The 22985-nt window shown below is 55.4% G+C and overlaps 8 protein-coding genes across 8 annotated transcripts; 3 read left to right on the plus strand and 5 right to left on the minus strand.

Annotated features, from left to right (window-relative positions):
* The first annotated feature begins 837 nt into the window (after positions 1-837).
* On the plus strand, positions 838-2482 carry K437DRAFT_259097 (uncharacterized protein). The gene is made up of 2 exons (XM_013385532.1): positions 838-1238; positions 1345-2482. Exons 1-2 carry the CDS (start codon positions 1025-1027, stop codon positions 2355-2357), a joined length of 1227 nt encoding a protein of 408 aa, XP_013240986.1. The 5' UTR covers positions 838-1024; the 3' UTR covers positions 2358-2482.
* K437DRAFT_250787 (uncharacterized protein) lies at positions 2434-4647 on the minus strand. Its single transcript, XM_013385533.1, has 5 exons — positions 3663-4647; positions 3467-3593; positions 3123-3381; positions 2821-3040; positions 2434-2737 (listed from the first exon to the last, which is right to left on the minus strand). The coding sequence occupies exons 1-5, from the start codon at positions 4542-4544 to the stop codon at positions 2552-2554; spliced, it is 1674 nt and encodes a 557-aa protein (XP_013240987.1). The 5' UTR covers positions 4545-4647; the 3' UTR covers positions 2434-2551.
* Positions 4648-4909: 262 nt separating this feature from the next.
* On the plus strand, positions 4910-6423 carry K437DRAFT_239569 (putative aspartate semialdehyde dehydrogenase). The gene is made up of 4 exons (XM_013385534.1): positions 4910-5031; positions 5089-5334; positions 5395-6107; positions 6172-6423. The coding sequence occupies exons 1-4, from the start codon at positions 4995-4997 to the stop codon at positions 6262-6264; spliced, it is 1089 nt and encodes a 362-aa protein (XP_013240988.1). The 5' UTR covers positions 4910-4994; the 3' UTR covers positions 6265-6423.
* K437DRAFT_12239 (phosphoglycerate mutase-like protein) lies at positions 6172-8790 on the minus strand. The gene is made up of 3 exons (XM_013385529.1): positions 8014-8790; positions 7409-7931; positions 6172-7325 (listed from the first exon to the last, which is right to left on the minus strand). The coding sequence occupies exons 1-3, from the start codon at positions 8362-8364 to the stop codon at positions 6502-6504; spliced, it is 1698 nt and encodes a 565-aa protein (XP_013240983.1). The 5' UTR covers positions 8365-8790; the 3' UTR covers positions 6172-6501.
* Positions 8791-10653: 1863 nt separating this feature from the next.
* On the minus strand, positions 10654-12041 carry K437DRAFT_239573 (uncharacterized protein). Its single transcript, XM_013385535.1, has 4 exons — positions 11672-12041; positions 11505-11552; positions 11262-11408; positions 10654-11185 (listed from the first exon to the last, which is right to left on the minus strand). Exons 1-4 carry the CDS (start codon positions 11837-11839, stop codon positions 11039-11041), a joined length of 510 nt encoding a protein of 169 aa, XP_013240989.1. The 5' UTR covers positions 11840-12041; the 3' UTR covers positions 10654-11038.
* Positions 12042-13623: 1582 nt separating this feature from the next.
* On the minus strand, positions 13624-14664 carry K437DRAFT_270320 (NDK-domain-containing protein; the record flags this gene model as incomplete). The annotated part of the gene is made up of 8 exons (XM_013385536.1): positions 13624-13677; positions 13708-13816; positions 13926-14017; positions 14081-14134; positions 14216-14222; positions 14295-14455; positions 14537-14553; positions 14649-14664. The coding sequence occupies 8 exons, from the start codon at positions 14662-14664 to the stop codon at positions 13624-13626; spliced, it is 510 nt and encodes a 169-aa protein (XP_013240990.1).
* Positions 14665-15198: 534 nt separating this feature from the next.
* Positions 15199-17690, plus strand: K437DRAFT_12388 (SPX-domain-containing protein). The gene is made up of 5 exons (XM_013385530.1): positions 15199-15304; positions 15388-16555; positions 16632-17080; positions 17155-17207; positions 17275-17690. The coding sequence occupies exons 1-5, from the start codon at positions 15297-15299 to the stop codon at positions 17412-17414; spliced, it is 1818 nt and encodes a 605-aa protein (XP_013240984.1). The 5' UTR covers positions 15199-15296; the 3' UTR covers positions 17415-17690.
* Positions 17691-19282: 1592 nt separating this feature from the next.
* K437DRAFT_296133 (SPOC domain-like protein) lies at positions 19283-22785 on the minus strand. Its single transcript, XM_013385537.1, has 11 exons — positions 22599-22785; positions 22314-22511; positions 22181-22235; positions 21761-22106; positions 21638-21692; positions 20978-21529; positions 20716-20877; positions 20551-20607; positions 20301-20530; positions 19978-20189; positions 19283-19896 (listed from the first exon to the last, which is right to left on the minus strand). Exons 1-11 carry the CDS (start codon positions 22602-22604, stop codon positions 19349-19351), a joined length of 2421 nt encoding a protein of 806 aa, XP_013240991.1. The 5' UTR covers positions 22605-22785; the 3' UTR covers positions 19283-19348.
* Between the last annotated feature and the right edge of the window lie 200 nt (positions 22786-22985).

A 22985-nucleotide genomic window follows, 5' to 3' on the forward strand; every position in this document is an offset into this window, starting at 1 on the left:
ACAGCTCGGGCGGAACGGGGCTGAAGCCTGTTCCAAAGTGCCGTCAGATCAGAGAGAGAAGCACAAGGCAACAGGTGTGGAAAGCAATAGCCGTGTTCAACCCCTCGCAGCATGAAGCCTCCGCAGACTCTCAGATGGCCTTGGCGCACCTCCGCGCACAACAATACGACACAGGAACGTCGCCGTCACAGGGCACTGCGGCGTCCTCCGATCACTCCCGGAGGTTTTTTGTTGTCGGTTCCGAAAAACGTCCTATTCGGAAAGGATGGCGCTGTCGGTTGTGAGGCAATGGTCAAACTGGAGAGGCAGGCCAGGGCAAGTTTGGGGCCACGAGGCGACTCCGTGCATACCTGCACATTCTTCTTCGCTGTACCTTCCATTCTTTGCCAGGCTTTGCCCCGCGACCGCCGATGCAGATGCATACGGTCAAATCGGCAATGGCCATAATTATATACATGCATGTATGTATGGGGTGGCACTCCACCAAACAGCTTTCAAACAAGCGGAGGACGCAGTTTGTCCGATCCCTCAGTTTATGGAGAGGAACCCGCCTTGTTGGGTCCTGATTGGTTTACCATCCCGTCCAGCCAGGCTACGTGCTCGTCCATTTCATAAGGACAAGGTGAACATGGGGGCTTCTGCTTGACTCCTTCCCCTTCTTCTCCCTTCGTCATGCTGGTGGTAGCCACCCAGTAACGAAATCTATTCCATCCGCAGCACGACGTAGATGTAGACGCCATGTCGACACCTTGCACTCCCGGCTCATTCTTCAGCCACACTCACTCAAGCGGCCTCGTCGCCGCCGGCTTCCACGTCTCTGCAGATCATCATCACCATCATTATCATCAGCACGAGCAGGAGCACGCCCATCAGCGGCAGGCCCATCTTCCAGCATGGCCCTCGGCGGCTTCGAAGGACGATTCGCACCACGGCGACAACGAGCAGCGGCGACGGACATTGCAAGAGGTAGGCGGGGCCTATTACTTCCCTTCTGTTCCCAGGGCTTGTCAATCACATCTCTCCAATGGTGTATTGCTTTCCCTTCCAGATCTACGCTCTCTCTCACGAGATCTGCGCTGTTGCTGCCGCTCACATGGCGCACGACAGCAAGCCTTGCACACTGCAGGTACATGACCTGCTAGACGGCTGTCTTCGAGGCTATGACCTGCTTCAGACCCTCATCTCGGAACCGGACAACCAGGCCTCCAAGGGCCCTTTCTCTTCCAACGCCATGACGTGTGAGTAACCCTGTCTAGCTTGTAATCAGCCCGGTGAGCTGACACCGTGATCACTTATGTTTTCCTCCTTTCATGTACGTGTGGTGTAACCTGATGTGTTCTGCAGCAGGCAACGGTCAAGACGTCGACAGCAGATTAAAAATGCACATCAAGCTGCCCCCCATCACGACCTTCTACCGCGCAGCTGCAGATGCCCAATTATCCTTACCGACACCATCGAAGAGTCCGATGGCGCATAATCTCACCGCTCTGTCACCCGCTGCGTCGTCTACATGCTTGCACGCATCGCCGCGCCTCTTCGTCGACCCTGACAGTAACGGTGGTAGCGATGGTGGCCGCCTCAGCTTGCCAGCAGCCGGGGCTTCCTCTGTTGCAGACTCGCGCTCGCTACGAGCTGCCATCGCCAATACGCCGGTGCTCGTGTCGCCGCTCACTGCGTCGGTACCATCGTCCGTCGCCTCTTGGGCCTCATACCAGTCTCAGCAGCACATCCAGCCTCATGCGGCTGCTGGCGTCAAGCGACGCGGTCGCCCGCGTGCGCGCTCTGCGGTCGAGTACCTCACCGCGAACGCCAACGGTAGGGTGAGGAGCACACAGGCATACTACTCTTCGAGCGTAAGCGGCAACAACAGCAGCAAAAGCACCACTACCAGCACCGGCAGCATCGGCTCAGCCGCTGCAGATACCAAGACCAACAGCGGCGGTAGCAGTAGCAAAAAGAGGGGTCCCCCTGTATACGCCAAGCGCTGTCGAAGACCGGCCGAGGTGTGCTGTGAGTGCTGCCGGGCTGACGACTCTCCCGAGTGGCGCAAGGGGCCTTCGGGCCCGCGCACGCTCTGCAACGCCTGCGGACTGCACTACTCCAAATTGATCAAGATCGATCGTGAGCGTCAGCAGCTGCCGATGAAGGGAGACGTGTGCAAACGAAAGGAGAAGATGGAGCAGGAAACAGAAGATGAAGGGATGCTTCGAAATGGCAGCGGAAGCAATTGCGGCAGTGAAAGTATTTGCAACGAAGGTGGCGCTCGACGCGAGCCTCGCGTCATCACGCTCGAAGAGCTAAGACATGCGGTTAGGGATATGGCACAGGCTGCTCACTCTCTGCTGTCGCCTCCATGAGACTTTTTCGTCGCATTCGCACGACCCCAATTTTTTTGTTATATCCCCTCGCAGCATTCACACTTATATATTCGCGCTTTCATTGTTGTATTCATTATCACCGGGCATCGATATACTTGGATCATCGGTGCTGCATTCACTACCCACTGCTTTGATTGCTTGCTTGAAGCGATCACTTCATGGGAATCCTCACCCTACATGCTTCGATTGTGGAACAGATTGCGGAACTCGTGCGCGTCTTCGTTTGCCCTAGAGAACGAAGTCGTCGAGGAGGAAATGAAGCCATCATGCCTCACGCCGCCGGTGTCAGATCCGTTGCGGTCACTTGCAAAACCGCCACTAGCGCCGTCCGTGCGCCGCTTTCGCCGCATGGTGATCAGCTGATGCGGAAGGCAAGGTGATCATGCGGGTCAGTTGAGCATACCAACGCGTACATACGCACATACACGGCATGGTGACTCACAATGCGGCCCCAGTATCCGAAATCCTGGTAATTCTTGGCGATCAGCACAAGATCTGGATGCTCGGGCACATGCGTCTTCTTGTCCTCCTCCTCGCTGATGGACGGCACAAAGAAAACCAGGCGGCCGTCATCTTTGAGCAGACGCGACGACTGCTTCATCAAGTCCGTCAGCAGATCTTGGAGGTGATAGGCGCGCATCGGAGGGTGGTAATCCATGGTCCTGCAGTATTGCGATGCAGACGGGAGCAGACTAGTCAGCAACGGACAGGGTCAATTTGACCTGGGAGTTGTTCAGCACTGACAGATGTGCAGGCGTTCCATCGGGCATGATGACCGGTCCGTCGTGATGCCGCCCATTTGCTCGGAGGCCAAGCTTCTTTGCACCGGCTCGAACACCATACGGTGGATCGGTGATGATGGCATCGAACAGTCCTTGATCGCGGTAAACCTCTTTGCGCCACGCAGGCTGCGTAAAGTCCATGTGCAGGCAATCGAGATATCGATGCGTGCAGCCGTACTGTTCGGCGACTTTCATGATACCAGTCTTACCTGGACCTGCTACTGTGTACGTCCAAGCGGCGCGGGAATCCGAGCAAGGTCAGTTGAGGAAGGCGCGAACTCCGTGATTGGAGTGAGTGACACTTACGCTCTTTCCCACGCAACGCCCGGACGTCTATCTCGGCACCGAGTACATAAGCATCGTATAGAGACGCTGCGTGCAGCATTGAACCCGTGCCGGTAAATGGATCGTAAATGATCTTCCCGGGGCCGGCCTAGATTGAATGTGTACGGTCAGTGACCTCTCACTATGCAAGGCTACAATTTGGCAAAGCGTCGCTCACCAAGCCCATCAGAGCCATTCGAAGACTCATTTCGCTCTCCATGGTCGTGTTTCCAATATATACCCTCTTCTTGACGTCAAAGACATCAACCTTGTCCCTGCCAAATTCGATCTGGAGCTTCCTCCCGACGAAGATATGTTGAGGTTTAGTGATGTGCCCAGTCTTCGCCTTCTCAGCTCGTCTGGCTTCTTTTGATGCCTCTGCTGCTAAGCCCTTCTCATGTAGCTGGACAACACCAACCAGCAGCTCTGCGCCTTTCATCTTGATATCGCCCGTAAGAGCGGCGGCCATGTAGGAAAAGCCTTGAAAGAGTGCTCGCTGTTCGTACTCTGAAATCCTGTATCCAAAGTTGAGCACATCGAACTTCCAAGAGGTCCTTTCATCGCAGTATTTCTGCCATTTCGCATTCCCTTGAGGTGATTGAAGCTTGGCGTGCAATTCTGCATGGTCAGCAGCCTCAGCCCAGAGCTCCCACGCGTCTTTGATGGCTACACTGCGCTTGCAGATGCGCTCGACGGCTTCGTTGCCAGCTGGAATGTGGAACAGAACGAATGGAGAATCCCATTCTGGCGTCTGCTCGTTGTGGATTCGTTTGTTGCTGCTGCCTTGTGAGTAGAGCTGCGCTGCTTCGCGAGACTGTGGTGCGACGCTAGCGAGATGCGACAAGGTGGAAGACCACGGTACGACTTCATACGCGACACCCAGATACTCGGTTACCGCGAGCCATTCGGACAGAGCGAAATTGAGGTTCGCATCCGAAAAAAAGATTGCATAGATATTCGACTGCATGCTGTCATCTTTGCATCGAGATGCATGGCCAGCGCTGATGCTAGCATTGGCGAGCGCATCGTTGATGCTGGCACTAGCTTCTTGGGTGGCCATTTGGACAACCCGAGCCAATCCAGACTGGCGTAGGTTCAAGTTGCGACACTACCAAGGAAGGCCCTAATGCTTTTGTCTTTGTAGTATGCAATTGGGATCAAGGGGGACCTTCCAGCAGCGATGTAAGCCCAAGATTGCAAAGACATGCTCGTCTGCTTGTGCAACCCTTGAACAATGGACTTGTGAGTGTCGTCTAGAGTTGCAGTGGAAACTGGGAAAAACGAGAGCATCTCCAGGGAGGCCGGAAGGAAACATGGAATTCGGAATTCGGAACCTACTACCTCCCCTGCGCACTCACGTACTTTCATTCTGACTCACGGGCTGACTCGCTTCGCTCTTTCCCGTTTCGCACTTTGTACGTTTCTCTCATCTGTCCAAGTTAAGCTAAGCGTATAGAGTGCATTTGGTCCCGTACGCATCGGACTCCTAGGGAGGTAGGCACCGTACACGATGGCAAAGGTCAAGGTAGGCGTATTGGGTGCCACTGGTGAGTCGATACCGAGTTGGCCTTAAAAGTATCTTCAGCTAACCCTTTCTCCGTCAGGCACCGTGGGCCAAAGGTTCATCCTCCAACTGGCGGACCATCCTCAGTTCGAGCTGGCTGCACTCGGGGCTTCATCATCTTCCACAGGGAAGTCATACAAAGATGCGGTGGCAGGGAGATGGAAGCAAGTCAAGCCCATTCCTGAGAATGTCAAGAACGTGACTCTGGTCGAATGCGAGCCGAAAGAGTTTGTTGACTGCGAAGTAGTCTTTAGCGGGCTCGACAGCGGGCCAGCTAGCACAATCGGTAAGCAGGCTGCCATTTCTTTTGCGATTTATTACAACTGAACCCAGGCCGTTCCATCAGAACCTGCATTCCGAGACGCCAACCTGCGCGTGTTTTCGAACGCACGCAACTACCGCATGGACCCCGTCTGTCCACTCGTCGTTCCACTTGTCAACCCCGATCACTTCAGCATCATTCCACATCAACGATCCACCTTGTCTCCGTCGCCATCCAAAGGATTCATCATCACAAACGCAAACTGCTCCACGACCGGAATCGTTGTGCCTTTGAAGGCTCTCCAGGACGCGTTTGGCCCACTCGACAAAATTATGGTTTCGACACTGCAGGCAGTTTCCGGCGCAGGCTACCCAGGCGTCAGCTCCTTTGATATTCACGACAACGTAGTGCCATACATCTCGGGTGAGGAGGAGAAGATCGAGAGCGAGACGCGCAAGATCCTTGGAGGTATCAATGCAAATTCGACGGCGTTTGAGCAGCTCGACGATCTCGCCATCTCCGCGCACTGCAACCGCGTGCCCGTATTGGACGGGCATACTGAGTGCGTCTCTGTCAGCTTCAAGAAACAGCCAGCACCGAGCGTGGAGGAGGTAAAGGAAGTTCTGAGGAAGTACACATGCGAAGCGCAGAAACTTGGCTGTCATTCCGCACCTAAACAGGTCATCACCGTGCACGACGAGCCGGATCGACCGCAGCCGCGGCTGGATAGAGACTGGCAGGACGGAGCCGGCGTGAATGTCGGGCGCGTGCGGAAGTGCCCAGTATTTGACATTAAGGTGCGCACTTCACAACCATTTGGCTGCTGTTGTCCGAACACTAACCAACGCTTATTGTCTTTAGTTTGTGGCGTTGTCCAACAATGTTATGATCGGCGCCGCTACGAGTTCGGTCATGAACGCAGAAATCGCTCTCGCGAAGGGGTATTTGGCTTGATGTAAACGAACGAAATAGAGGATACAAAATATGAAAAGGGCCAGGAGGCGCCTGTTGTCTTTTGTGGATGGCAATATGCATTACAGGCCGTCTATCGCGCGGTGGGCCTGAAGAGTATGTTAAGCAGAAGCGGGCAATGAAGTGATCAGCAGCTACTATCCAGGGCGATCAAAATAACAATTGGGCGCGAAAGTCGAAAGGGAGTTGAAAGAGCTTTAGCGCTAGGTCACCATGAAACTAGGCGATGGTGCCGTTAGTCACGGTCGGACCCGTGAGCGTGTAGTTGCCAAAGCAGGCGAAGTCGAAGTTAGCCGCCTTGTAAGCAGTTGCCTGCTGGAACTGGACGAACTCCGACAAAAGGCAGCTGCCATCGGAGCGGGGTGTGCAGCCTTGCGCCTCGTTCATCGGAATCAAGGCGTCGTTCAGGATGGTGCGAATAATCTGCGTGCTGTTGCCGCCCTCCGTTGAGCCGCACTCGGCGACCTCGAAAATGAGACGGGCGGCGAAGGGAGTGATGTGGGACAGGACAAAGGTCCTGTTGTCATCCATCGTGGTTGCGCTCAAGTATTCGCCGACCACATGGGTGTAGTTGAGCGCGACGAGGACGGAGAGGATGATGTCGTCGTGCGTAAAGTCGACATACATTGGCTGGTCGGTCGGGAAGTACTCCGGTGTGAGGAGAGTGCTGTTCTGCGTCGTGATCTGATCTGCGGGGATGGTACCGTTGGTCAGACGCGCGAGGAACTCCTGCACGTAGCCGATACCTTGCGCGCGGCCCGAGGGGCTCATGCTGCCGTAGTCTCCCTGGAACTGCAGATCGAGGAAGTACTCAAAGCCACGCCATTCGTCCTCGGTAAAGAGTTCGCAGAAGGGCGAGTAGCCTAGAGCATTCGTCTCGTATGCGCAGAGAGATTGCATTCCGTAGACCATTTCTGTCGTCAAGTTCAGGCTGGTGTACTGTTGCAGACGCTCAACCGTGCCTTTAAGGTAGGTGGCTTCCCACTGAGGCGTCAAATAGGTGTCACCAACGGCGAGTGCGCCTACGTTGCTGTTGTTGCAAGCTGCAAGGGAATAAGAAAGCGCAGCAGGAAATTTGTCAGTTGATCACTCTTCCTCTTCGAAATTAGTATACTGAAAAGCTCACTATCGTAGCTGGCAAGAGTGTTGTTGAAACCGTCACCTTCGAGAATGACGAGTAGATCGATCAGTGACGGCGCGTCAAGACCAAAGAAGCCAGCCGTCCAGTAGCGAGCCGAGTCAAGCATGCGCTCCTGGCTGGTGGTACGGATGACAGGTTTGCGAGGAGCTGTGCCATTACCGCCTGCGGTTGAATTGTACAAGGAGCCGTATGAATAGTACGCTTTGATACCGCTGTCGAATACTTGCTGAGCGCCGACGGGAGTGAGGATCTCAGCGCCCAGCTGGTACGTGTAGTTGGAAAGGAAAGCAAGAGGACCAGTGTTGGTGAATGCAGCACCGCCAGTGGCAGCGGCGGTGGAGGCGTTGGTGGCGAGGACGCCAAAGTACGGGGCGCCTTCGGTTGAGTAGCTCGTAGGGTAGCGTGCACCGTGACGGTGAAGAATATGCACGTTTGTGATCTTGCAAGTTGGGTCTAGCTGACGGTTCTTCTGAGCCTCGGAGAACAGGGGCGATGGGAACCAAGGAGACTTTGTATGGTCGAGAAGGAGGGGTCAATGTCATGTCAGGAGCTGATGCACGGCGCGTCTTTAATGATGAGCCAAGACAAACCGTATTTCCCCAGTACCTGGCCATGTTAAAGTCACTGCCCTTGGAGTTTGCTGGCGTGTACTCATCCGCTTTTGTCGCCGCCCCGAGGTTGGGCTTCGTCGAGTTCAAGCGGTTGTTCTGCGCGAGGAAGGGCGCGGCTCCATACTTGATGGTTCCAGAGTAACCGATATCCGTCGGGAACGCAGGACTGATGTCGATAGTTGCATTGGGACGGACAGCTCCGGCTTGACGTGAAAACAGGACGTGTGGGTCCTCCAGGTAAACATCTTCAGCAAAAGGAGTAGACGGCGTCGGCGTGGCGACGGCCAGGCTGGACGCTAACAGCAGGGCTGAAGAGAGCTTGAAGAGCATCTTGCGATGTGATGTTTGGACGGTGCCTCAGCACTGGTGTAGAGGTCACAGAACAGGGCCGCGGGGGTGCTTGCTGTGCGTCGAGAGGAAATGGTGGGCTTTGCACAGGAGTAGATTCATCGCCTTGCGCTGATATATGTGGAGAAGGAATAGCAAAATGAAAGGCGACGTGTCAAGTACGACACCTACGCCATTCCTTTTCGAACTGAGGTGAAGAACTCAAGGGATACGTAGCAATGCATTCACTCCTCCCGCGGCGTAACTCCCAACATCGGCACATCCGTCAGTGTCGTACTTAACCCTCGCATCACTCATGCTCGACTATGCTGTCTGCACGTGTATGCTCCTCAGACAGGTATGAATCTAGCCATTATCCCCGTTTTCGTACAGTGCCTCTGCACCTCTGCCCATTGGTCTACACTGAGCGCCGACGGTTGCAACAGAAGGTTTGAGCATAGTAAACCACATACAGTAGCTTGCAATTTTGCGGAAAGAACAGCTCGAAAAACTACCATGAAGTTGTAAAATTCCAGGCAACTACACCAAATTTCCGTCAGGTACGGATCACCGAGGATGAACATCACCTGAACCTGGATGATTGACAGCCGAGAGCGAGACAAAGCCGACTGTCGGCGCGGTTGCCCGGTCTTTGTTGCGGACTTGCCTTTGGCACTCTTCCAGAGCACCGTAGAGCAATCGGCAGAAGGCGCGAGATTATGTACCACAACGCCCTGAAAAAATACACAGGCCCCGCAGCGGTTTAACGCCGCAAGCTGACATTGCTTGCAGGTTGCGGCGCTCATGCACCTCTCCGAACAAAACTCCCATCCAGAACCATCCGCAGGCATCCCGCCCAACGCTTGTCTTCGTGTCTTGGCGCAATGTGCACTTCCAAGTTTTATCAGATCTCGTCAATGTGGAACGTGCCCAAGCCTCAAATGGCCAAACGTGCCAAAAGGCAACGGACAAATCATCCTCGCTACATCACCTCGGGGACTTTAGCCGTCGCTCATCGATGTGTCTAATTCCGGGCAACGCAGTCATGAAACTCCCTTCACCCAGAAAAACGAGGCCTGAATTGTAGCTCCTGTAAGCAAAGGGTTACGAAGTGCGAACCCTCGCATATGTACGTAGTTTTGCGACTTGCGACTTGCGAATTAAAATATTGCGAAGGCTGCGAGGCTCGGTCTTTTCGAGAATGTGGTCAGTGGTCGCAACATCCATATTGACTCACAGTGTACTAAAAGACTTGGCTCCTCAGACCAAGGAACGTGCACCGCATCCTCTCCGAAATGACCACCACGAAGTAAAGCATTGTTGCAAAGTTCATCCAAATCGATTGTTTCTTTCCGACAGGAGGGACAAGGTAGAGATACCCTGGCGAGCAGTTCCGATGGTCTTCGTCTTGGCAGCTCCCCACTTGAATGTGATTCAGAAGCTACCTCGCTCCTTGCCGTGCGGATAGACTTGTTTGCTATCCTTGACTAGTAATGGAAAGCAGCCTGCAACAATGCCCTGCTTGAAACGACCCTGTCTCCGCCTGACTCAAGCTCATTCACCGCTGACCAAGCTAGCAATTGTTGATGGGGCCGCACGCTACGCTCTGGTAAGTGCTTTGCAACCACCATTAAACATGCCAAGTAGCCTCCATTGTCAGCAATCTCATTCAATGCAAGGGTGACACATTGATGAAAGTGTTGCGCTTGTTACAGCCTTGAGCTTGCGAAGCGAAGCGCGGACAACTGTGAGTTGACTATGATCATGCGAACAGAGGGAGGTAGAGGCAAAGATTTTGCCTGACTTTGATGACCTAAGTGCTCGTCCGCAATAGCTGGCTGTGGGCGGGCCCCCGCACTTCTTTAGTTTTTCCACCTGATTCCCTCAGTCAAGCCAGAAAGAAAAAAGGGAACTAGTAAAACCTAGTGGAACACAGCACGAATGACCAGTGAGCGGAGTACAGAGCATTTGCACAGCACAGCCAATAGAGCGGACGAGGCATGTAAAAAGCTCTTCCTCCCTTACTATTGATGAACAGCAAGCGAGCTGTCGCCGGGGCCAGAGGGACCCTATGTTATTCAGCTGTTGGTCAAAGTGTCTGCATGCGAGGGGTGCGCGGTTGTGCTGCGCAGATGCTACGCGCAGTGCTCGAAGTGCCAAGAGTGCACGCCCAAGCGATGAAATCAGGCTGTAGTCGGGGTGTTGTAGCCAATGCACCGAACACCTCTAGCTCTTCGCAAAGGAGCATAGGGAAGAGCAGCAACCTTTGTTGGTTACTCACGCTCCAAGATTAATTATCACGACTATGCAATTGCAGCAAACGAATGAGCATATTTAACAAGAGGAGACGAGGCAGCAGGGTGGCAGCTGAAAGACGTGCGATTCGATGCAATCTGCGGCCGCCTTAATGGTGTGGATCCGGGAGTGACAGCCTGTCGTGGTATCAATTGGGGTTGCAGCAAAGGATGTGCTAGACCAGGTAGGATCAAAGGCGACATCTCCTTCGTAGAGTCGCGATGGGGAGCGTGCTGAGAAAGTCCAAGTCCACCTGATTGGTGCGAAGAGATGCGTGATGAATGTCGAAAAGTGTTGACGTTTTTTGTTGCGGTATCCGTGCCGTCTGTGCATACGGTAGAAGTACGAAGAGAGGAGAGCGAGCCAGGAGTAAGGCCTGCGCTCAGGCGATCTCATCCTTCATCGATCGGCCCCGTCGGAAAGCGCCAGCACCGATGAAGATGGTGACGCCGAGCATGATGGTGACCAGGATGAATGCGATCCAATCGAATGCCATGAGCGCCTCGAGCGAGTTGCAGTAGTAGAGCGGCTGCAATGCACGGCAAGCAAGCATGAGACCAGTCAGCGTGAGGGTATTGCCTTCTTCTCTGCAAGCTTTTACTCACCGATGTCCCACAGTTTTGCCCGCCGTTGAGCTGAGCAGTGATTGAACCGGCTGCAGCGACCCAGAAGATCCAATTAACGAAAAGGAAAATAAGGTGTGAAGCGATCGAGGTCAGGATTCCACCGACGCCGGCGAGGAAGCACCCGAGCTACGAGAGCGGAAAATGTTCGCAGGTGAATCAGCAAAATATAACCTTTCCGATAAAGTGTTGAGGTTCCATGGCAGTGCTGAAAGCAGCACTCACGTAAATCGAGCTGAAGAGGAAGGAGAACCATCCAATGAAGACATGGAACTGCGCGAGAAAAAGCAGTGTTCGGATATCAGCGGATGCGAGGTGACTCATGAGACAAGCACGCTGGTATGTATTACGTCACGTAATCGTCAATTCCATGGCCAACGCTGCATACTCACGTGAACCTTGTCCTTCAACCCTTGCGCCGTTTCGTTCGCAGCGCGGTTACCTTGGCGGTAGTCGTGCGTCAAGGCGGATGCGATGATAGCGACGATGAGCGAGACGAGAACGAGGACGCCGAAGCTGATCGGATGACCACGGCGAATATAGGTGCTAGCGTCGACCATCTTGTCAGCAGGGCTCTTGCGCTTTGCGCTTGCGTTTGGGGCTTGGGCAGGAGGCCTTGTGACAGAGGATAAGGATGCACTAGAGTCTTGTGATGAGCTGGCTACTTGTGTACGTGTGCGCGAACGCTGGTGCTTGTGGTAGCTGCTCCTACTAACAGTGCTTGAAGCTTGTAGGTGGAGTGTGAGATTTGCGGTCGGGGGAGTGTCCGGTCTATATAATCCACATTGAGTCGATAGGACAAATGGTGTGAGCGAAGCATAGCCCACTTTCTTCACCAATTCGCTCTTCACAGTCACAGTTGCAGTCGGCCCAGATCACAGCACAACAGCTGCGGGCTAAGGGGAAAAAAAAGATGACGATGTGCCAGGCGATGACGTTCACGGCTGGCACGCCGAAAGAGACGCAGTCCCTGTTATGCATCTTTGCACGAGACGTCTCTCTTTCTTTCTTTTTTGTCATCACCGTGCATTCGCGGAACACTGGACCCGAAGCGGTTCATATTCTTTCTTTTTTGACGGGTTAAAGGAGATATGTAGATTCAAGAAACAGCCAGCTTCTGCGTCTCCGTCTACAATCTACAAACCGGGCTGTACACCCCTCGCCCTTGTATCTCGTTTCCAACGGCTCTCTATGTATAGCACGCTGTCTCTTGGAGGGAGTGATCTCAGCATTTATAATCACTACATAGATCGAGCTGAGAGCATTTGTATAGGGTGATTGTTGCAAACTTTCTCTGCGCGCCACAATCGAGCCTTTGCCTGTAAGGATCCAGAGTGCTGTTCCAGGTTACTAGATGGGACAAAAGTCGCCTGACCCGTCCGCTTGTTTCCCAACAACGCCAAAGCTCCAAAAAGTGAAAGAAAAGAAAGAAATGCACGGCCACATCTGCTGGAGATGCCAACGCAAACCTGATCGTATCTTACCAAGTCAGAGTCTCTCTCTCGTTCGCCTCGGGTCCGGCCGGCAGATAGTGCACTTCATGGTCCGGCTGCCTGAGACCAGCTTCGTTTTTTTCGGCACTTATTTTGCTTCGGATCTTAGCGCCGGCTTCAATACTTCAGCGTTTGAAGCCTCTATTGACTAGCCGCCTTTGCGGCGTATCTCCGAGGGATCCATTATCTTTTAACCACTACTGATGCATCTATCATTTCGACAATATGGGCAGCCTATCTCGTGCGCCACGGCCGAGTTGTGCGTGTCAATGTAGCTTGGGATTTTAAGGACTCTCGACAAGCGCTGCGTAGGCCAACACACCCCCTCTTGTTACGGCAACAGCCAGAACGCAAAGGTTTGTAAGAATACGATGCGGATCTGGTAACAACTTTTTGGGCATATCGCTGCAGACATGGTGTTTTTGTTGCGAAGAAAAGTCTAGGCGAGTCGATTCGTAATTACGAGCTCCCTTTCAGCTCTGGCATTGCACCGCTTCGTTGCACTGGCTGATACAAGTTGAGCTCGTCGGCCTTATACCAGTCACACTTCCCACCAATCATAGGATTGACTTCCTCTAACCGCCTTCTAATGTCTCATTATCTCATTTAAGATATCTAGACTTATCCAAAAGTCATGCTCACTGGGCTCAACCCTCGAGTTCAAGACCGGACCAGGTGGAGGGAGGCAAGCAGTTCCAGTGTGGCAAGCGTCAAAACCAGGATCGATGGGCCTTTCGGGTCGTTGCGTAGGTCTGTTCTACGCGTAAGAGCATCTAAAAGTACGTTTTAGGTTGCAATCCCGGTCCTGAAAACAAGGTGGATTGTGCATGTGCCACAACGCACGCGTGCATTTACTGGTGAAAAGAATCGGGCGGAGGCATCAATGTTCTGTTGGCCCTGACAACCTGTCGGACCGGGGAAAAGAGTATACTCACCTCGTAGATCCAAGCGTCCTGAGCACGGGTGTACTGGATGGTAGCGTCCTGTGCACCGAACCAGAGAGCGATCTCCTTCTTGGCGTTCTCGACAGAGTCGGAGCCGTGGCTGACGGACAATCACGCAACATGCACAGAGAGTAGCAAAAAGGTATATGAGCTTCTCAGGTACGCCAGATCTCTGCAATCGGTGCGTAGGCGTCAATGATTTGACGTACCAGATGTTGCGGCCGACATCGATGGCAAAGTCACCACGGATGGTGCCGGGTGCGCTGGCGAGCGGGTTGGTGGCACCGAGGAGAACACGACCCTAAAATGAAAATGTATCAGTCTCCAAATTCGTTTATCGTGCATTGTCCTGGAGCCCACTCACTTGCTTGACGACGTCCTTGCCCTCCCAGACCATGGCAACGACAGGGCCAGAGGCCTGGCATTGGTGAGACAGAAGAGGTTAGTATTCCGCTTGAAATTAAAAGATGCGCCAATGCAAGTAGGCGCTCCAACGCACCATGTACCTGTTGCGAGAGAAGGCGGGCGTCAGCATTACTCTAGCTACTGCCTTCTGCAAGAGGTGCGGCATAGCTCACTTCACCAGACCAGGGAAGAAAGACTTGCCCTTGAGGTCACCGTAGTGCTGCTCGAGCAGGTCAGTGCCGGCGTGGACGAGCTTCATGGCGACAAGCTTGTAACCACGCTTCTCGAAGCGGCCAATAATCTCGCCGACGAGGGCGCGCTGGACGCCGTCCGGCTGTGGGAAAGAGGGTCAGCAGCCTGTGTTAGCGTCTTCAATTGGCATACAGTTAGCCTCGCTATCCAGTTGACTGCACACCTTGATCATGATGTAAGCTGCCCACGCCGAGAAAGGCGATCAAAAGAAATGGTAAGCAAAGGTAGGTTGACTGTCGCCTGCCGGCTGCGGGCAGCCTGCGCGCGCCACTCACTCTGCTCGGTAGCCATTTTGACAGATGCGATGACTTCGTTGGGTGGGACAGAGAGGGAAGGGCTATACTGCTGAAAGGAGTAAAATGCGAGGAAAAGAGTCGCAATGGCAAGTGCGGTGGTTAAGAAGAACCTCATCAATACGTGTTAACGTGTTGGTTGGTTTGAGAAGGAAAAAGGTCTTCAACAGCAACCGATTGTGTCTTAGAGGCGTCAGGCGCTTGCCGCGTGGCTTGGGACTCGCTCAGCGCGTGCCCTGGGTCCCTCACGTGGCTCGTACGGTGAGCCAGTGACCCAGGATACAGACTCATGGATTCCGGGGTCATATGATGAAATCTCCCGTGCTTTCGAGAGAAGGTCACCGGAACCTGAATTGGAACTTGCAGAAGCGCCAGGGTATGCAACAAAAATCGCATCTCTGCGAGATATAAAGACTGGCCATTGTGGACACTAACCGTGGTGATCGGTGAAGCTGTTTGGATGATTATAGAATCCAGTCATGCTTCAACACCTCGAGGACATCTCGGTCCTTGCTACGGTGGAAGGAAGATTTTATTCGACGCTGTGCGATTGCTGAGGACAAGGAAAGGAATGCGGTGCTGAGTGGTGTCTGTGCGCAGACTCCGGCCCGTCTAGAACACTGCGGCACGATGAGGTTGTGAGTACCGCAGGCGTCTCACTGCAAGTTTTGTTCGTGCACGAGTCGCTGATACGTCTTATCCTCGGCTGGTTCACGAACAGCGCACGCTATCTCGAAGAGAATGCCCAGCCAGAATGGTCGAGAGCTTATCTGCAGTACCGTTCCCTAAAAAAACTCATCAAACGAGTCGACGCTCGTCATAGAGCGCGGCTTGCTCGTTCTAACGCTTTGTCAAGGCAAAATAGCAACAACTCATCAATAGGCTTTGCGTCCGCGAGAAACGTCACAGAAGGTCTGCGAAGGAGGGTCCGGGGAGAAAGCTTCTCTTTCAAGCAGAGCGGGCGTGCCAACTCCGAAAATGGCAACACGCATAACCAGAAACACAGAGAAGCTTCGTCGGTAGAAGTTGACGGTGAGACTGGCGAGCCAGCACATCGCGATTTAGAAAGCGGTACGGACTGGCATGGTGACACTGGTGCCGAAGCCGGTCCGTCGCGGAACTTGAGTCCTCATGGTCACGGCGCAGGCGCTGAGGCCACAACAGGCCTCCAGCCGCATGATAAAGCATCCGGTATACGGTTCGCCTCGTTGCTGCAGCTCAGTCGGCAGGACGCAGAGGACGATGAGATGGACGCTGCAGCCGATGCCCTTCCACCGGTTAGCCTTGTGGGCACAGGACTGCACATCGACCCGGAAGCAACGGCAATACCTTTGCGACCGCGTCCATCTCGCGCATGTGATAGATCCTCCCCCTCTCAGGCGACACCTGCACCCTCAGGCGGGACTCGGCCTGAAGGCCATGGTAGCTCGCGCACGCCAAAGCACTCGCATTCGACAGGTGCAGACTCGGACGAAACAAGAATAGAAGAGATTGGGCGCAAGGTCACTGCTTTTGTCGAGGGCAATAGCAATGGCAAGAGCCGAAGAAATGGGGCCACGCATGCGGACGAGCCTACACGCGATGATGCTGTCCATCCGCCAACGACTAGAAACGGAATCCCGTCTGATGATCCTGCAATTGCCTCTGCGAGCGTCAAGGACCGCACTCCTAAACGCAAAGACAAATGGGATAAAGCAAAAAAGGGCCAGAAGAAAGCATCGGGGACGAATAAGACGTTCCTTTCAATAGTAGAGGACAACTTCGACTGGGAAGAACGCATTTTTTTTGCCGTGCTTGATACAGAGCTGACGAGAATCGTAAACTTCTACGAGGAGCGAGAATCCGAGTACGCTGCAAGATTCGAATTGATCGCCATGCAGCTGAGGGAGGTGAGATCGCTCATGTTTTGTTGTCTCGTTAGCCTCCTCCCTTGGCTGCTGACATTCGCTCATTTACCTTTGCAAGCTTTCGGACCACCGGAGGAACTTCAAAGCGCGAGAGGAGGAAGAGCGGTCACTCTTGAACGCGGTTGCAGATACGGCCATGAGCAAGCTGAACAATATCATAACTGTGGGTGGAGCTGCAGCCGCTGCTCACGGGCGAGCAAGTCAAGAAACAGGCGCCAAGCGACGCGCGACTGCGGGTGCCGCTGCTCCATCTTCGCCGGTACCTGCTCCTGCAGAGATTGATTCTGGAGCGCGTGACGAGGGCGATCGGCGTCGCGCTATCGCCCTGGCGAATATCCCACCCGATGTGGCGGCTCGCATCTTGGGCGATCATGAGGCTTCCCGGCGCGAGAATCGCGCTGCGGCTCTATCACAAGATCCGGAGCGCTACAAGTATGCGCGGAAGAAGCTCAAAACGGCCGTCCTGGAAATCTATCGAGGGCTAGAGATTTTGAAGAATTACGGAATGTGAGCTACCATGAATCGCATCATAGATTCCAGAATACTATGAGACTGATCTTCTGTGGGCTTGATGATCAAAGTCTCAACAGGACAGGCTTTGCCAAAATTCTGAAGAAGGCTGAGAAGACGTGGGGTGAGTGGTTCATGCTATTATATGGCTCCTGATCCCGCTGCTGACGGGGAAGTGCTTGGTATTTTAGAGGTCCCCGTCGCAGACGCCTACTTTCAAGCGCGTGTCGCGCCATCGATCCTTGTCACATCGCAGCGCGTTGAGATGCTTCTCAAGAGCACCGAAGGTGAGTTCTGTCGTACGTCACTGACGGCTTCTCCTCAATTCTGACGAAATAGCGACGCCGCAGAGATCTTCATCGCTTACTTTGAACATGGCGACCGCAAGAAAGCCTTGTCTCGCCTGCGCAGTAGCATCACCGGCTATGCGGCACAGCATCCTTCCCACCACCTCAGTGTCTTCAAGGCTGGCCTTTTTCTCGGTGTGGCAATCTGTGCCGGAGTGGCTGGTCTCGTCATTGCATTGCACCCAGATACGCCACATCGCATCCCGCAAGTTCAGTCGTTGCTTCGCGTCTATGCTGCGTTATTCATCCCGTCTGTCTTTGCCTTACTTTTTGGCATCAACCTTGCCTTCTGGCATCGTGCTCGCATCAACACCGTCTTCATTTTCGAGTGGGATGTCCGGCATGCAATGGACTACCATCAGTACTTTCAGATTCCAAGCCTCTTCCTCCTTCTACTCGGCATCTTCTTCTGGTTGACTTTCCTCAACCCATTCCCACAAAGCGCCGCGCCGACATCCTGGCCTTTGGTGAGTCGACAGCGGCCTAGATGTGATCATGGAGGCGCTTTTGACGACTATTTGACTGGCAGGTATACATGGTTATTGTGGTGGCATTCATGCTCAACCCGTTTCCAATCTTCCTTGCCGAATCGAGGAAATGGTTTGTCCGCAGCATCCTCAGAGTCTTTACTGCAGGTATGCTGCCGGGATCCAACTATTCTGTGCAATTCCGAGACTTCTTTGTGAGTGATCTGGTTGTAGCAGAGCAGTTCCAAACTGACGAAAGACATCTATTTCAACAGCTTGGCGATGAGCTCAACAGTTTAACGTTCCCTCTCTCCTCACTGTGGTTCATCGGCTGCGAATACCAGCACCATTGGTCCGTTCCCGACCAGTGCGATCCCAATGGTACTTACTGGACGGCTGTGCTAGTTGCTGTGCCCGCTCTGTTGCGTTTCCTGCAATGCTGGCGCCGTTGGTATGATAGCAAGTTTACGCAGCACATACACCTCATCAATGCTGGAAAGTACTCCACAAGCATCATCCAATACTTCTTATATATACGCTATCAGACCCATGGTGAGTCTCCCCCAACCCAACCAAGCGTTTGGGCGATTAGGCTGACAATGGCGTGTCCTTAAGGCTCTTCGAGGGCGCAAGATTTGGCTTTGTGGGCCACATTTGCGACGATTTACTCAATTTACACGAGTGCGTGGGACATTTTAATGGACTGGTCGCTTCTCCGGCTGCGTGCAAAGAAGCCACTCTTGCGCGATGAGCTGTGCTTTGAGGACTACTGGTTGTGGTATTACGTTGCGATGGTGAGTTGCCCCAACGAATGCGGTCTCGGTGAGACAGCTGAACCCGCTTTTCTCGAACGACAGGTTACCAACGTTTACATTCGATTCGGTTGGACGATCTATTTGTATCCCGGACCGGCGGCACCCCTTACGCGTGTCTTCATCTACGCGCTTCTCGAGATGCTCCGTCGCTTCCAATGGAACTTCTTCAGGGTGGAGAACGAACACTTGGTGCGTACACTGTTGCCTCATATGGTCACGTTCGTCTCGCTGACCTGTCTCGACCTGCGCAGGGCAATGCGGATACGTATCGCGTGGTTCGAGACGTCCCACTGCCTTACCGTATGGCGCGGCGACAGTCGGAAGAGGAGGAGGATCAGAATGGGATGCGCTCGCGCGCTTCGCTCCGGCTGGCTACTCTGCGCCGCCGATTTACCGACCCAAAGCAGCCCGGCAGCAGGCAGAGCAGCTCGAACGAGCCGCACACGGCCATGTCAAGGGCGAAGCAGATCGGCCACACGATCGCACGAAAGATCGAGCCAGCATTGGATGCGCATCGAAGCAACCTCTCGGCACGCGACTACGCTCCACGCCAGGCAGAGCTGGAGGAAGACCGCTGCTAGAAGTTAGAGACGTGGAATGTACGCTACATATTGATGAAGTACGCGGGATGATGCTTCAAGTGAGCTGCGCGACGAATTCGTCCGCCTGCTTGGGACCTACATCGGCCACCTCCTGGTTAATGTCCTCCTCCGTAGTGACGAGGCCCAGCCGGAGCTGGCCGGCGATGTGCTCATTCCAGAACTCTTTCTGCGGTGGCGCGCCGTCGTGCCCGGTGCGCAGCTCGTGCTTGAGCGCGCGGATGAAGAGGTTCCACCGCACGCTCTCGCCCTGCTCGATGGACTCGCGGCGCGCGGCCTCGATGCACTGCGCCACTTTTGCGTACTCACGGCTGGCGAGCGGCTGACGCAGCAGGTGCGTGATGGTGTGCTGCATGCGCAGGAGGAGGAGGCCAACGTCGCACACCGGCTCGGCTGCCAGCTTGTTTTGGAAGTCCGCAACGGGGTCGGCAAGATGAAACGGGCCGTGCTCTTCGAGGGTCGGGAGGGGTTTCACCGCGTCCTCCTCGAGGTCCGACGGCGTTGCTTCTCTTGCCCGCTTCGCCGCTGCTGCCTGCGCCCCTGGGTCATCGTTCTCGCGCGTCCTCGACGCCTTTTGGTGCCACGCTGTAAGGTGGAAGCAAAGAAGTAGTGCACATGTCATGAGAGGCAACGCCCAAATAACGGTACTCATGCGCTCTTGCTCACCTGGCCGGACGTCGAATGCGCCCTTCAAGTCGTCAAGGAGCGCGTCGCATCGCTCGCGGACAAAGTCTGGCGGATGCATGTAGCGTGTCAACGCAGGGTGCGGCGGCGGGGCAGGCCGATCCGGGAAGGTGGCCTTGTGCGCGAGGACCTCGTTGACGCGCTGGACGTTGAAGCTGAAGCTATCGTACGGATCGTACCATGCAATCGGCTCGCTTTCGGCGGCAAAATACACGTCATACGATCGTTAGTGGTCGCAGTCTCGTGGGGCAGAGCGGGCGCCAGAGGCTGCGAGGCGCCCCAGAATTCGGGGGTGCGAAACTCACCCATCCTCATCTTCCTGCATCAGATCGGTGGCGTCGGTGAATCGATCGAAGAGATGGAGCTGTTCTGCGTTCGGGATGCTCGGGTGATCGTGCACCCACTCCCCGTCCTCCGTCTTAGCGCGATCGAGCGGCGGGAAGGTGTACCTGCGAACGTCGTCATTGAAGCACGCCTGTCGGAGCACCCCACGCGAGCGGTCGTCAGCGGCGTCGACGGACCGCCGAGTCGCCGCCTGCGGGTGGATGGACTCACATTGACCATCAGGAGGCATTCCCACTCGGGCGTGCACTCGGGCCACAGGAAGACAAGCTGCCGCGGGCGGCGCGAAGAGCCAAATGCGGGCAACATCAGCACCTTGTTACGCTGCTCTCTGCGCCCTCGCAGTAGAACCGCACGCGGCTGCGAAGCGAGACTCACGCGTGGCGCCAGATCCTTGCGAGCGACATAGCGCGCGAGCGCGTATTGGTCGCGCTCGTAGAGGCCCTTGACGAGCGCGGACAGCTGCAGTTGCGGCTTGGGCCCCGCCTTTTGGTCCGCAAAGACGAACGAGACCTCGCCGACGGCGTACTGGCGCTCGAACTGCGCGATGCGTCGGGGAGCGGAGCCCGGCGGGCGATGCGCGGGCACGGTCAGTGGCAGCATATCCGTGAACAAGCCATGCTGGGAGGGGGTAACTCACGTCTTTCTGATGCAAAAAGCAGATGATCTCCAGCCCGGGGTTCGTCCGCGCGAGAGGCATCTGGTCTGCGGGCAGCGGGACAATGGAGCTGCCGAGCTTGTAGCCCCTGAATTTAGTCACGCTCTCCGGCAGCGGGTCCAGCTGGCCTTCGACTTTGTCCAAGCTGACCTCGACGGCGTCGCGGAAATCGTACATGACGGAGACACGCACGGCGGAGCTGTCGGGCTGCAGGCTCTTGCTCGTGCTCGTGCTTGCGCTTGTGGGGATGGCAGTGGCCGGGGGCTTGACGAGGCGCGCGAGCTCCTTGCGGGCCATGGGCCGCGCAAGGGCAGTGTACTTGTACACGCGGCACGCGAGCCAGAGGAGGTCCTGCGCAGGGCGCGCAAGCGTCGCAAGCTGCGGCGGGCCGACGGAGAGCGTCACGGCCGCGCCGACGGGCTGGACCGGGTGGATGGCGGGCGAGCGCGCCGAGAGGAGCGCATCACGTGCACTCGTCACGGCGCTGCCGGGCACGTCGGCGAGGAAGCTGTGCCAGAAGGCCTCGTTGCGCACCTGTGCTTCGCCAGCACAGTGGGTAGGACGGAGTGGATGGGGTCTGAGCGTTTTTTATTTGCTGTTGGCTTTTGGCATGCACGCGTGTCGCGGGCCGGTGCCACTCACCACTATTTCGGGCTTACCAGCGACCTTTTCGTCTGGCGTGTCAAAGTCGACGCCCCTGCAGCGAACCCCCCGGGGAGAGGGGGTGTCAGCAGCGAGCCATTTGCGAACGGGGGCACGACTCACATGACGCGCACAGCAATGGCCTCCTGGCGGAGCTTGTCCCTAATCTGATCGACGTCCTGGAGATGTAGGTGGGACCTGCCGTCGGTGATGAGGTAGATGAGCCTGCTCCAGGTGGTGCGCTGCTCGGAGCCGATGCCTGAATGCTGCTTGTCGAGGATGCTGGTGATGGCGACAACGAGTGCGTCTAGCGCATCGCCGGTGCCGTCGAGCGCTCTGTGCGGCTTGGTCGCCCTGAGCGCGAGCATCGTGTCGATCAGCTGCGCCGTCGCCGGCGCAGGGATCCACAGTTCGTTGATGCCTGCATAGTTGCCGGCGACGTTGTCGTCGACCAGCTTGTTGTTGCTGTCTGCACAAAGAGGAAGGTCAGCGAGCGTCTCCCGACCCCGCGCGGGCGTGTGTGCTCGAGGTGCAGCGACGTACTGCGGGAGTGGAAGAGTAGGATGCAGACCTTGTTTGTCTTTTTCCCAGACAGGATCTGCGCACAGAGAGAAACAGAGCGAGTCAGCCCCCCGATATTCATGCGCACGGCCTGGCTGGCTGGCGTGTGACGCACGCTTTGCTGTAGCTTGCGCACGACAAACTCGATGCACCACTGCAGTTTCGAGGTGCGTTTGCCGCCGCTGCTGCCGTCGCCGTCGCTGCTGCTGCGGGGGGGAGCATGTTGACCATCGAGGGATCGCTCGTCGGGGACAGTGATCTGCTCGCGCATCGACGGGCCGACATCGATGAGAAACGTGGTGATCTGTCGGGTCTGTGTGGGCAGGGGCAGCGTTGCGTTAGCCGGAGCACGCCACCGGGGAGAGGGGACAGACGCTGGGCTGTCCCCGCAGCTACTCACCGCCATCGTGCCCGCGCTGGCTGCATATGCACCCCCTGGACTCTCTTTTGCCTGTTGAACAGTGTCAGCAGCTAGTACTAGCTAGCGCTCAACGCTCGGCCGGCTCCTTGGCAGCATCCACAGCAACACTGGACGACGGCCAATGTACCGTGCACCATAGCAGATACGTATATCCCCTACATATACCGCGACGCGTCGTGACCACGGATATGCTTCGTTCTTTGCACTCGGGACGCGGGACAGAAGATGGGAATGGTGGGATCCGCGCGTGAATGGTCACTAGCGTGGCGAAGCCGTGCGGCCACCATACGGCCGGCTGTGTGGACTGCGCTCGCCGGCTGCTGCTCACGTGGGACCCACGCTGCTTAGCGCCGTTTTTGCCCCACG

This window comes from Tilletiaria anomala (genome assembly GCF_000711695.1).
Source record: "Tilletiaria anomala UBC 951 chromosome Unknown K437scaffold_106, whole genome shotgun sequence".
In the NCBI taxonomy this organism is placed as follows: domain Eukaryota; kingdom Fungi; phylum Basidiomycota; class Exobasidiomycetes; order Georgefischeriales; family Tilletiariaceae; genus Tilletiaria; species Tilletiaria anomala.